Source organism: Rhinolophus sinicus, linkage group LG02 (assembly GCF_036562045.2).
Source record: "Rhinolophus sinicus isolate RSC01 linkage group LG02, ASM3656204v1, whole genome shotgun sequence".
NCBI classification, from domain to species: domain Eukaryota; kingdom Metazoa; phylum Chordata; class Mammalia; order Chiroptera; family Rhinolophidae; genus Rhinolophus; species Rhinolophus sinicus.
Genome location: NC_133752.1, coordinates 34,111,216 through 34,124,802, shown reverse-complemented (window position 1 = coordinate 34,124,802; position 13,587 = coordinate 34,111,216). Strand labels below are relative to the sequence as shown.

The 13,587-nt window shown below is 37.0% G+C and overlaps 1 protein-coding gene across 3 annotated transcripts in view; it reads left to right on the top strand.

Moving 5' to 3' along the window:
- NFKB1 (nuclear factor kappa B subunit 1) overlaps window positions 1-13,587 on the top strand; it is a 115,096-nt gene that overhangs the window by 74,546 nt on the left and 26,963 nt on the right. For all 3 annotated transcript variants that reach the window (XM_019738929.2, XM_019738928.2, XM_074323026.1), the window contains 4 exons: window positions 860-1,018; window positions 2,369-2,473; window positions 4,690-4,781; window positions 6,601-6,739. In XM_019738929.2, coding sequence (XP_019594488.1) covers window positions 860-1,018; window positions 2,369-2,473; window positions 4,690-4,781; window positions 6,601-6,739 — 495 coding nt within the window. The remainder of the gene's footprint in view (window positions 1-859; window positions 1,019-2,368; window positions 2,474-4,689; window positions 4,782-6,600; window positions 6,740-13,587) is intronic.

Here is a 13,587-nt window from a genome sequence, read left to right as displayed (position 1 = left end):
TCCCAAGAACTGGCCCCCCAGTCTGCATTTCCCCCCACACCCCTTCAGGTCAAACTGAACTACTCCATAGAAGTACCATGATTTCTCATTTCCTTGCGTTGGCACATTTTTCCTATACTTCCCTCTTTCTGGAGTGCCCTTACCCTCTTCATAAGTTGAAGTTCTATCCGTTCAAGATTTAGAGCTAATGTATTTTCTGCTCCAAAGCCTATGGATTCTCCCCTCCTTTGAAATTCCATCTCTCTTCATCTCTAGCCCTTTGACAGTACTTATCACTTGAATTATCACCTTTTGTGATATAAGGTAATTATGATTATATCCATCATTATGTCCATCAGCATGAAAGCGCCATCAGGAGGGAAGGGAGGAGACAAATGTAACTGAGTCATTCAGTTCCTTAAAAAGTACTTTTTGGGTACCTACTATGTGCCAGTTCTGGTGCGAGGCACTGTCAAACAAACACAGTCTCTGTGCTGAAACAGCTTTTTGAATACTTAATTTTCCTATTTCTCTACACAACCTGTGCATAGTTGGCTTCCTGCATTCCATTCCATCACATCCTTCGTGCCTTCAACTCTTACTGTAGGAAGAAAAGGGAGCACTCTGGTGAGAGAAGAAAGGAGAAGTAGAGAACAGTTTTTACTGTAATACAGAGGAAATGCAGGTCTTCTTTTGATGCCTTTAATTTTGGGTAACATAAACGAGACAAACTTTAAAATTTTGTTAGCAACATGAAGAATTTCAAAAGAGATTTTTGTTTTACGTTCATGTTACTTGGGCTTTGTAAAAGCATCCTATCTAAACTGTTCACGCTTTTCGCTTTCCCTGGGCGTGAATGCCCTGTGCTGTGTGGTCCTAGATCGGGAAAAGGAGATCATCCGCCAAGCAGCTCTTCAGCAGACGAAGGAGATGGACCTCAGCGTGGTACGGCTCATGTTTACAGCTTTCCTTCCGGACAGCACCGGCAGCTTCACCAGGCGCCTAGAACCCGTGGTATCAGACGCCATCTACGACAGCAGTAAGTACTGGTCTTCTAATGGGAGAGGCAGCTCCTTATAATGCCAAGAACAGACTTGCAGCGTGCCCTGGCAGTTACTTACAAGCTCTGATTCCAGGAGTAAGTAGCTTTATCACTTGGAGCCTCATGTTTATCATCTACAAAATGGGAATACTAAAATCCAATATAAAAAGTTGTCCAGGCTGAAAGTGAAATGCTATGAGGTGCTCAATAAATGTAGTTCTCCTTCCTCTAATGTGCATTTTAGTCTTTTACATACAATGCCAAATCTCTTATTACTTATGAATTCCTTGCTCTGAGGATATATTGCTGGTGTACTTAGATGGGAAAAGTATCTCATTTTTTTCGTTGGGACGCTGAAGAGAAGTTAATAAAAGACAACTGTTATTCTTAGCCACCTTCATTCTCACATGTTGTAACTTTATCAAGATAGGAACTTCAAGTTAACTGAATGAGCAGTATACATTAGTACATGGCTTCACGATTCTGTTTCAGTCTGTAGTTCCTACAAATTTTTAAGAGCTTCACGGTGGTCTTCAGCATTTACCATGCAAACTTCTTGTTTGGTATGTGTGGGATTTATTAACAGAGATTTCCAAAAATCCTGCAAGTGTAGTACTTAGGCTCATTGAAAGTATATAGAGTTTGGTCTAAGTAGAAAACTCCATGCCCCAAGTACAACAACTAACTGATTTCTCTAATTTAAACAAATTTGAAGGGAAGTGAAAGAGTTATAAAATGATATGGACTCATATACCAAAGATCACCTTAAAATGCAGCTGTTGGAGGAAAAAAAAAAAAGGAAGCTTTATACTATTACCACACAAAACTTTTCCCCCTTAACCACATAGAATTCTAATTTAGTTTGGGGAAAAGAAATATAACATCTCCATTTTTCTTTTCTGTATAATAAAAATTAATAGTTTTTAAAATCTGCTTCTCCTAAATTTCTAGGACACTTATAAATGGTATATCAGTATCACGGAAATAAGTTTGGGGTGAAAGTCTTGCCCTAATTAAAATCCCACAAATTCATTGGCTTGATACTTCCCGGAACATCAGATGAGCTCTTTCTCTTTCTGTATTAATTTCTTACTGTGTTAGTGGGAGAAACAAAGATTGCTCCTTTCTGCCTCATCCGTTTCATTATGACCGTCGCCCAAGAAGTGCTCTGAGGACTTCAGAAGGCATTTTTGTTTTATTTGTATCCTTGTTAAAACAATATGCATGAAAGCATCTATTTAAACTTTCTTCTGATTGATGTGTGCTAAGGGCAGGATCTCTCATAAGAGACTGGGTTGTGAAGCTGAGGATAAACCATGACGTCTGTTGTTTTTCTCCTATGGACAGAAGCCCCCAATGCGTCCAACTTGAAAATTGTAAGAATGGACAGGACCGCTGGATGTGTAACTGGAGGGGAAGAGATTTATCTTCTCTGTGACAAGGTTCAGAAAGGTAAACATATGCTCTAATCTCAAGATGTGAAATATTCTGTGTGTATCTGTGAGTCACTTCTTAAGCAGGAGACCCAGTCATATCCCTTTTCTGCCATAGAACTCCTTTTAAAATGTGCACATATCACCTCTTCCAAATTTGTCTGTGTTATTTGTTTACACCCAACTAATTCATTTTAAAATTTTCAACAGAAGTAAAGAGAAATTAAAAATGGTCGTAATCAGTGACATTTCAGTGTTTTTATCCTTTTAAACCTTGATATCTAAATTTAGTTAAATTAAAATAAATGGGTAATAGCCCATGCTTCTCACACACTTACAAACACACACACACACGCACGCACTAAATAATGTTTTGTGTGTGCTATGTGCCACTGAGTAGGCTCCAACTTCTGGCAACCCTATGAATGAGTGATGCCCACAGTGTCCTGTCCTCAGCAGCCTGCTCAGCTCCTGGAGACTCAGGCCTGTGGATTCTTTTATGGAGTCAGCCCATCTCATATTTGGTCTTTCTCCTTTTCTGCTGCCTTCCATTTCTCCCAGCATTATTGCCTTTTCCCAAAAACCCTACCTTCTCATGATGTGCCCGAAGTGGGACAGCCTCAGTTTGTCATTTTTGCCTCCAGTGATGTTTCAGGCTTAATTTATTCTAGGACCTATTTGTTCATCTAATGTTTTACATAGTATAAAATTGTTTCTCGTGTTTATCTTACAATGCTTTGTTGCAACACTGAGAGAACTGCTCCAAATACTTTCACATGATACTGTGATGTCAGCTAAGAAAAAGAAAGAGACTAAGGTTTATAGGGAAGTTACCAGAGCATATTCCTCTCATAATTTTTACTTTCAGAAAAGGTTCTTGTCCATTAATCTCTCTCGGATATAGTATGAGATTGATATGTTAGCAAAAGCTGAAGAAGGTTATGTTATTTTCTCAAACATCACTTATTTTTAAAATAAAATGATAGAAAGTATAGCATAACACAGATCTACTTACTATAAAAGTGATAAGCATTATCAAAATAAGCAGATGCATACCTGGAAATATAGCCTCTAAATAAAAGAATTATGGCTTAAATGAAAAGGAAAATTCTCATTTGAGGATATACACTCTGAGGTAAAAAGTCGGAAGAAAATGAGTTCAGATACCAGATTTTAAACTAAAGGTATATATCTTTATCCAAAAAAAGTTTACACTTTCTCTTCTAATCTTGTTATCAGCTTTCTTTTAACTCATTCTATCCAAGTCATATGCATTTCCAGATTCCTGGGTGGGCATACTATGAGTAAACACAATCTGAGTTATCTTTATTTGTAAATGTGATTCTTAATCATTACCGTTACATTGTAATGGCTTCTTAAAAGAAGTCTTGTACTGGGCTTAAAGAACCTGACTAACAAAGTCCATGGTAGTCCTACCTGAAGGCAAAGGAATAGTGCAGTGCTTCCTGTAAGATGGAAAGTATAGCCAGGGAGAAGCCAATCTGAGTTATGTTGACACATTTCTGCAGAAGTAGAATCCGTGACTACTGAAGTGTGGAATTTAGGCATTCTAAGTTAATCTAATGGGACTTGACCAACATAATATTTTTAACAGTTTCTCACTAAAGATAAATAAAGTATTACAGGGAGGAAGCATAGTAGAATGTTTAAGTCAGAAACTGTACTGTCTATATTCAAATCCTGGCTTCTCCATTTCCTACTGTTCAATCTTGCTTCTCTTCTACAAAATGAGACTATTAATAGTACACCTGCATCACGAAGTTATTGTGAGGATTAAATCAGTTAATATATACATATAAATCACTTAGTACTGTGTCTGCCATATAGTAAACTTTATGTAAGTTAAATATTATTGTGTAAATCTATATTGAGCTGAACCACCTTTTGGAATTCTGATATTCCTCACTATTTTCCGTGTTTCTCAGGAGTGAATTGGTTAGGGATGGAGAAGTGGGACAAAGACTAATTAAGAGAAATCTCTGATTGAATGGGTAAATCTAGTATTCTGTCATTTTAAATGAAACTTGGGGCCCATTTTACTGCCAGTAAAAAAATTCAGTGATTTGTGAAAATTTTTAATTATTATAAAGTTTTATTTCATAGTAATTACTTTCAAAAAAGTTGGTAGAATGTGGGACCAACTTTATTTTTCAGCATGTTTATAAATATTATTACACTATGTGAAATTATATACCTGAATGTGACTGTTTGCAGATGACATCCAGATTCGATTTTATGAAGAGGAGGAAAATGGTGGAATCTGGGAAGGATTTGGAGATTTTTCCCCCACAGATGTTCATAGACAAGTAAGTTGATGATGATTTTACATTTTCTACCTTGTTGAAATTTAGTAGTTTCCAAATATGAGAAAGGAAAAATCATAAATATTTATTTAACTTTCATAAATGAATACTATTCTGAAGACTCTTGCAGGTCTTTCAGAAAAGTTACCTACTATAGAATTATGGGCAAGTCTCTATAAAACCTTTGGCTCTAAGACATTTCATTTGGGTATCTGATCACCTAGCCATAAGGCAGTAGCCCTCGGGTCCTTTGGTGGAAACATTTTAAATGTTTGTATTTAGTATGTTCAGGCTGGGTGGATTAACCATAGAAATTTACTTTCTCACAGTTCTGGAGGCTGAAAGTTCAAGATCAAGTTCTGACAGGGTAAATTTCTGGTGAGAGCTTTCTTCCTAGCTTCAAGATAGCTGCCTTCTCACTGTGTCCTCTCATGGTGGAGAGAGAGTGAGGTCCCTGATATTTCTTATAGGAACACTAATTGTGTACAATCAGGGCTTTGCCGTCATGACCTCTTTTAACCTTAATTATATCTGTAATGGCCTTATCTCCAAATACAGCTATGCTAGGAGTTAGGGCTTCAACATACAGATTTTGGGGAGAACACAGCCAGTCCATAGCAGTGTTCTACTGGAGTAATTCTGGGGAAGCCTTAATTCTGGGGAAGTTGAAAGGGTATTCTAATGAAAAATGTTGAAAGGAGGAGTCTTCTAGTTGAGGCTAATGTCATCATGATAAATCAAGATTTCCAGGTGACTGAGAGATGAAAATGCTAAATCCTTGTCTTACTGATTACTCTGAATGACTAAGGAATACGATTTTCACACACAAAAAAAATGGAAACGATCCAAATATCCATCAATAAGTGGCCAATTAAATAAATTATGTGTGTCTGTGTGATGGAATATTATGCAGTTATTAAGAAGAATGAGTACTCTATGAACCAATATGTAAAGATCTCAAAGATACAACATCAAACATTTTTTAAGGATGAATATAAAACAAAGTGTATATTTAAAAGATTCACTGTTCATGTTTGCATATGCATAAAGAAACTGAAAGAATACAAAAGAAATCAATAACTTCTCTGTGTTTACCTCTGTGTTTACCTCAGGTACATGGTAGGAATTGCCTGGATAGGAGACAGGAGTAGCAAGGAGAAGTTTCAGTGTATGCCATTGTATTTTACAAAGTCTTGTTCGCTATGAATATATTACATCATCAAAAAATATAACTAAACAATTTAAAAATGCCTAACTATTGTAGCACTACCAGAAATTAATAAGAAAGCTATCTTAGAAGTGTTACAGAATGCCCTGCATATGTCTAGAGCCTTCACCATCCTCACTTCAAAATACACTGACCCTGTGATGATGTCTCACTTGCAGGATTTAGTTTTCTTTTCTCAATGTTTGGCCTGCAGGCTGATAGTAGTACCACCTTCCTCATCTCTCTTCCCACATCCAGTCTTTCTGATGTTGCTATAAATAATCATCTTGGAGACTTTTAAGACTGATTGGAAAGAGGAGAAGGTATATGCAATGTATTTTATTTACATGATTGTTTACAACTGGAAGACATTTAAAATATTAGACAAATGAAACAATAAGATTTGCAATATATTCTCATAGTCTTGCTTTAGTTTCACAGTGTCAATTTAATAAAAAATGTATGGGTATAGAAATCTGAGTTTGTAACTTTCTCTAGGGTATTTTTTTGTACACTGTGTCTAAATATTGGGCATAAAGAATGTGTTTAATGAGTAGCATTGCTGGGGGGAAAAATGTACTCTTACCCCAACATTTGGATCTTTGTATACTGCAGTTTGCCATCGTCTTCAAAACTCCAAAATATAAAGATATCAACATTACAAAACCAGCCTCTGTGTTTGTCCAACTTCGGAGGAAATCTGATTTGGAAACTAGTGAACCAAAGCCTTTTCTCTACTACCCTGAAATCAAAGGTAACTTGGCTGTTTATACTCTTGCTCATTGTTCCAATAAGAGGACTTGCTGATTAGAAAAGATCAGTTAGTCACCTCCTTTGAACAGCTTCCTAATAACTTGCCCCTGGGTCCATGGTACTCATTTTTGTTGTTGTTGTTGTTGTTCTCAATGCTTTCATTTATGTTTTTATTATTAGTTTCAGGTGTACAAAACAACATAGTGAGTTGACATTTGCACACCTCACAAAGTGACAACCCCAACAAGTATCCCATCTGACATTGTACATAGCTATTACAATACTATTGACTATATGCCCTATGCTGTCCTTTATATCCCATGACTATATATATTTTTAATTGTAGTTGACATTCAATATTATTTTATATTACGTTCAGGTGTACAGTGTAGTGGTTAGGCATTTATATAATTTATGAAGAGATTCCCCCAATAAGACTAGTACCCATCTGACACTATACATAGTTTTTACAATATTATTGATTATATTCCCCATACTGTATTTCACAACCCCGTAACTATTTCATAACTACCAATTTGTGCTTCCTAATTCCTTCACCTTTCTCATTGATCCCCCATCCTCCCTCCCATCTAGCAACCATCAGTTTGTTCTCTGTATCAATGAGTCTGTTTGTTTTGTTTGTTCGTTTATTTTGTTCTTTAGATTTCACATTTAAGTGAGGTCATATTTGTCTTTCTCAGTCTGAATATTTCACTAAGCATAATACCTTCTAGGTCCATCCATGTTTTTGCAAATGGTAAGATTTCTTTTTATGGCAGAGTAATATTCCATTGTATGTACCACAATTTCTTTATCTATTCATCTATTGATGGACATTTCGGTTGTTTCTATATCTTTGCTATTATAAATAGCACTGCAGTAAAAAGAGGGGGGCATATATCTTTTCAAATTTATGTTTTAGATTTCTTTGGACAAATATGCTGGGAAAGGAAAAAGTAAAACTGTCATTATTTGCAGATGACATAATATATAGAGAGAACCCCAAAGACTCCACAAAAAAACTATTAGAATTGATAAATGAACTTAATAGGCTAGCAGGATATAAAATTAATATTCAGAAATCAGTTGCATTTTTATACACCAATAGCAAACTATCATAAAGAGAAATTAAGAAAACAGTCCCATTTACAATTGCATCAAAAAAAAATACCTAGGAATAAATTTAACCAAGGACGTAAAACACCTGTACTCAGAAAATTATAAGACACTGAAGAGAGAAATTAAAGAAGATATAAATGAATGGAAATATATACCATGCTCATGGATAGGAAGAATTAATATAGTTAAAATGTCCATACTACTTAGGGCAATCTATATAGTCAGTGCAATCCCTATCAATGTACCAATGACATTATTCCCAGAACTGGAACAAATAATCCTAAAATTGGTATGGAACTATGAAAGACCCCAGATAGCTATGGAATCCTGAGAAAGGAGAAAAAAGATGGAGGTATCATGCTACCTGATATCAAATTGTACCATGACGACATAGTAATTAAAACAGCATGGTATTGGCATAAAAACAGACACATAGGTCAATGGAACAGAATAGGGAACCCAGAAATAAATCCATGCCAATATGGTCATTTACTCTATAACAAAAGAAGCAAGAATATACACTGGGATAAAGACAGTCTATTCAATAAATGGTGCTGGGAAAACTCGACAGATATATGAAAAAAAAAAAGAAAGAAAGAAACTCGACCACTTTCTTACACCATATAAAACAATAAACTCAAAATAAATTAAAGACTTAAATGTAAGACCCTAAACCATAAAATTCCTGGAATAAAATATAGGAAGTAAACTCTCAGACATTACCTTTAGTAATATTTTTACTTATACATCTCCTCGGGCAAGGGAAACAAAAGAAAAAAATAAATAAATGGACTACATCAAACTAAAACATTTTTTCACAACAAAGAAAACCATCAACAAAATGAAAAGCCATCCTACTGAATGAGAGAAGATATTTGCCAATGATGCATCTGATGAGTTAATATCCAAAATTTATAAAATCTCTTACAATTCAACACCAAAAAAACAATCCAATTAAAAAATGGGCAGAGGACCTGAATAGACATTTCTCCAAAGAGAACATACAGATGGTCAATAGGCATATGGAAAGATTCTCAACCTCACAAATCATCAAAGAAATGCAAATAAAAACCACAGTGAGATATCACCTCACACCCATCAGAATGGCCATTGTCAATAAATCAGCAAACAAGTGTTGGCGTTGGTGTGGAGAAAAGGGAACCCTTGTGCATTGTTGATGGAATTGCAAATTGGTGCAGCCACTATGGAAAACAGCATGGAGGTTCCTCAAAAAATTAAAAATAGAACTACCTTATGACCCAGCATGGTACTTATTTTTAGAGAAGAGAGAAGTAATATACTATTTTGGGGTCGTGGAATTAAGTGCAGTCTTAAAAAACTGTTATTTCCACCAAGCTTATATGAGATTTAGACATTTGAGAATTTGTCTTTGAATTTGAAATTCTATCATTTATTCAGTAACTCAGGGTTCAGGCATTTGAGATGAAAAGATAAGACTCACTATGTAGGAGAGTCAGCCACTCCACCAGTGGACCTCTGACGGGTGGAAAAAGACTCAGCCCCGATGCAGTACAGAACTATAAAAATGAATAAAGCACCATTCTTTTTCTCACAAGAGACACACAAAGAAGAGGAGATAATAGTCTCCTTAAGTAGTTATAAAGCTAATTAGTTATTTTGATTATTTCCAAAAGTGAAGCATCCACAAACACATACGAGGAGAATGCTGAGGAAAGAGAGCCCTTGCTTCTAAAGCCACCAAGAAGAAGGCTTCTTTAAGGTCCTTAAAATTGGCAATATATTTCAGTAGTTGGATGTGAAAGGAAAAAGGAAAGGGTCTCCTAGGCTTTAGAAACTTGAGGAGCTAAAACAATTTGTATTTGTTCATAGAAAAGTGTTATGAGCTCTGAGATGGACTCCTAGGCCAAGCAGGGGAGGAAGGCCAGGGCCAGGCTCAAGTGCTATCTATGATTGGCAGCTAAAGAATTTTGCCTTGATTCTGGAAAGGGGAATGACCAGGCCTGTTTGAATTTGGATTGATGGCTCTGACTTCTTATATAGACACTGAGGAGATTATCTGGGCAGCAGACAATGAGTCAGAAGATAAATGCAAGAATCCAAGTGAGAAACAGTGAGACTATTAAAGGTATTAGTGCAAGGAATGAGAGGAGAAGGTGGATTCAATGATGGTGTCAGGACGACCCACATGTTGGCTAAGGTAGGAGGTGAGGGAAAAATTCAGGAGTTGTAGGTGGTTGTAGGCATCCCAGCCTAGGAAGGTTGGGATGTGGTTGAATTGGTAAAAGAATCAAGAGAGCAAAAGTAGATTTAGGTGGGAAGAGAGGAAGTTCAGTTTAAACATGTTGCATTTTAGGTTCCTGTGGCACATTCCTAACAGGCCAGTCAAAAGGCAGAATTGAAACTCCAGAGAGGGCAGGGTGGGAAATTCAGCATTGAGAATCCTCTCAGAATGAGTGTAAAAGTCCCCCAGACTGAATAATTGTCCAAAAGTACTTCTTCACCTGGTGTCCACTGACGCCCAAGGGCTCCATGGATAGAAATGTACTTAAATGTAAGTAGCTTTTTTGTAATCCTATTTTGTATTTTACATATTGGAAACTGTGATTCTAAGAAGGGACCATAGACTTAAGCAGACTACAAAGTGGGCCATGGCACAAACAGAATTAGAAACCCAGAGCGAGAGGGAAGTGGGCCTAGCGAGTGAGGTCAATAAATGACCGTCACGGGGCACCCAGGTCCTGGCTGAGGTTGGAAACCACAAAGGTGCTGCAGCAACGGTCCACACATGTATTGGGTCCTGTGATAGCAACATGTGATGGATGATTTTGAAGAGGACTTTCTTTTCCTAGAATTCATGCGGTGGCAGGAGCATTTAGAAGGTGCTTCTGTGAGTTCTTGTTTCTTTTCTGAGGTTGTGACCTCTCCACTGATGAGTCAGATTTATAGTGCATTCCGTGACTGGTGGTTTGAAAACATTGTCAGCAGAGGAGCCTTTCTTTTCCCTCCACATGAAATTTCATGCAAAATCTCAGTATGTAAACCTGATGGGCTCTGGTTAAAACAGAGGTGGACAGCTCTGCCCACTTAGACTTTCCCAGAAGCTCGCTCACCTCTCTTCACTTCCCCAGCCAGGAGCTGCCTGAGGTCTTCTGAATGCTTTAGTCTGCATACAATTTGAAAATCACTGCTTTAGATTAAACACTTTTCTTTAAAAGTAGACACAGAAGAGAAGCATGGCAAAATTTTTGAACTTTATGAGGAAAAAAATAGACTTCTTGTCCTAAAATATGTCTTCAAAATAATGTCAATTTTTCTAACACAGAGAATCATGTTTTAAAAAGGAAACCCAGATATGTATGAGCTTAGAAACGTTCAAAGCTGAGCTTGGTCTGTAGGCGGCATGTCTGCCTTCCCCAGTGGTATATGTGCACCCAGATAGGATGATACAGGAGGGACACGTTCAGACTGTTACTTTCATTGCTACACTATGGTAGGAGCCATCTGTTCTGGGGATAGAGAAGGGGAGCTCCTGACAGTTAAGAATCCCACCTAAATGCTTCAAGTACTTCCCTTCCAGGCTATCATTGACTAAAAGCTGGATGTAACATAAATAATAAAAGAAGAACCATCTGGAAAAATAAGGGCTAGCAGTTGAGCTCCACAGAAAGAAGGGCCAGTATATATTGTGATTAAGTCATTGTGAGATTAGAACTATTTTATTGAAGATAACAAATTACCTTAGTCTATAAACCTTTTGAATTATAAAATCCAAAAGTGAAATAATCCCAAGGAGAAACAATGACACCAGGCATGTGATTGGTCAGAAAAGTAGCAGACCATTTAACATGAGAGTAAGTATATGAAAATGATCCAAACTATACAACCCCAAGGAATCATTGTATACAACTCAGAAGTCATTGAGCACATCTTCCATTGCTCCTAGCCCCTCCAGTCTCTCCCTATCTTATTACCTAATTTTATACTCTTCATTGTTTTTATCAATATGTAAAGCTGTCTTCTCTACTAATTTGTGTCTGTTGTCTTCTTCCTACCTCCCATAAGAATATTCTTTAGGTCACAGATTTGGTCTTTCATGTTTATTGCTCTAGAACAGTATATGTCTCATAGTAGCTGCTCATTAAATAACTGACCTGACCAACCAAGTTGGTATAACTGATGGAAAAAATTTATAAATCTGTCCAAAACCTTTCATAAGGAAATTGTTAAAGTTTCTCCACTTTGAGGTCACCTCTTTCTAGTGGAAGCACAGTTTCCTCAAAGGTGACCCATGTTGGCTTTCTTTCTCCCTAACAAGTCTGGACAACATCAGTTTTTAAACCATTATTTTCTAAATGCACTTTGCTACCCTACTTTCCCCTGCTTCATCTTTCAACTTCACTCAGATGATCGGGAGATAATCAGTAAACAACAGCATTCTCTCTAGCCCTGAGATGACAGAAACAACCGCAGAATTAGAAATAAGTGAAGATATTTCCGAACACAGACAACAGCCAAAACTGAAATTGAAGATTCAGAAATAGAACAATCATTAAGTATTAGGCTGCTTATTACAAAAAAGGATACCACACTGACTGTTTATTCAATTTAATTTGTTATTTAATTTTATTCAATTTAATTTTGTTATTCAACAAAAAACAAAACTTTTTTCCACTCCTTCAGCCCAAAAGAGGGAAGGAGAAAAAATATATAGCAGGAAAATCAGAGAAGAGAAAAGGAAACAGAAAGAAGAAACAAGAACATAACAATAGACCACAAAGGCAGTGCCAGAACTCAGAGGGGCGGTGGGACTGGTGAGAAACACAGGCAGTGAGAAGCTAAAGAAAAACAGAGCAACCACATGAGGAATGAGGGAAGAAAGTCTAAAGAACATCTCGACCTGGACAGTCAAAACTCTCAGCATCACTGCAGTTTAGTCAAGTAGTGGTTTTAGACCTTTAGCCTTCCATAGCCCATCAGTCACCCCAACAGCTACAGATCCCTCTTTTACTGTATTTCTGGGGTCCACCCATTTTTATTGTCGTGGGACCACCAAGGAACAGCCTCCATCACCTTATGTCTTCATTGTCTCTGCCTCTCGCTTTGACTCTATTTTGTCCTGTGTACTAGTGACAGGTGAATCTTCCTAAAATACTACCACGGCACATCATTCTCTAGTTCAAAACCATTTGTTGGCTCTCTTGCCTGTGAGCTAAATCCCTTCAGTTCATAGTTCACGTGCTGCACAATATGGTCTCAATCAGCCCTGTTTCTCAAGAATTCCTCATACTAAACTTTCACATCAGCTACACTGATCCACTGCTGTTCTCATAAGCACACAGTGCACATTCTTTCCTTCATTACTTGCCCTCTGTATCCCTTTCAAAAAACATCCTCCACTTGCCCTTTCCTGATATAAAGTTGATTTAGGGAAGCTTTTCCTGAAATTTCCAGCCCACAGGGACGTCCTAGAAGTCCTTCCTTAAACTCCTGGAGTAACTGGTTTGCACCATGCATTCAACATATATAGGTAGCTTTATAGTGCTGTCTCTCTGAGGCTTTCCACCACACTTTAAAATTACATTGGAAGGTTCTTGACAGCAAAGACCTTATGTCATACGTCTCTATTCCTATGACTTAGCTCATGGGAGATAATAAATGTTACATAATAAATGTTAGCAGTAGTTGTTTTGTATGACCAAGTGAAAATGCTCAATAATATTTTTCTTATTCAATATCTTAATCTTTGAT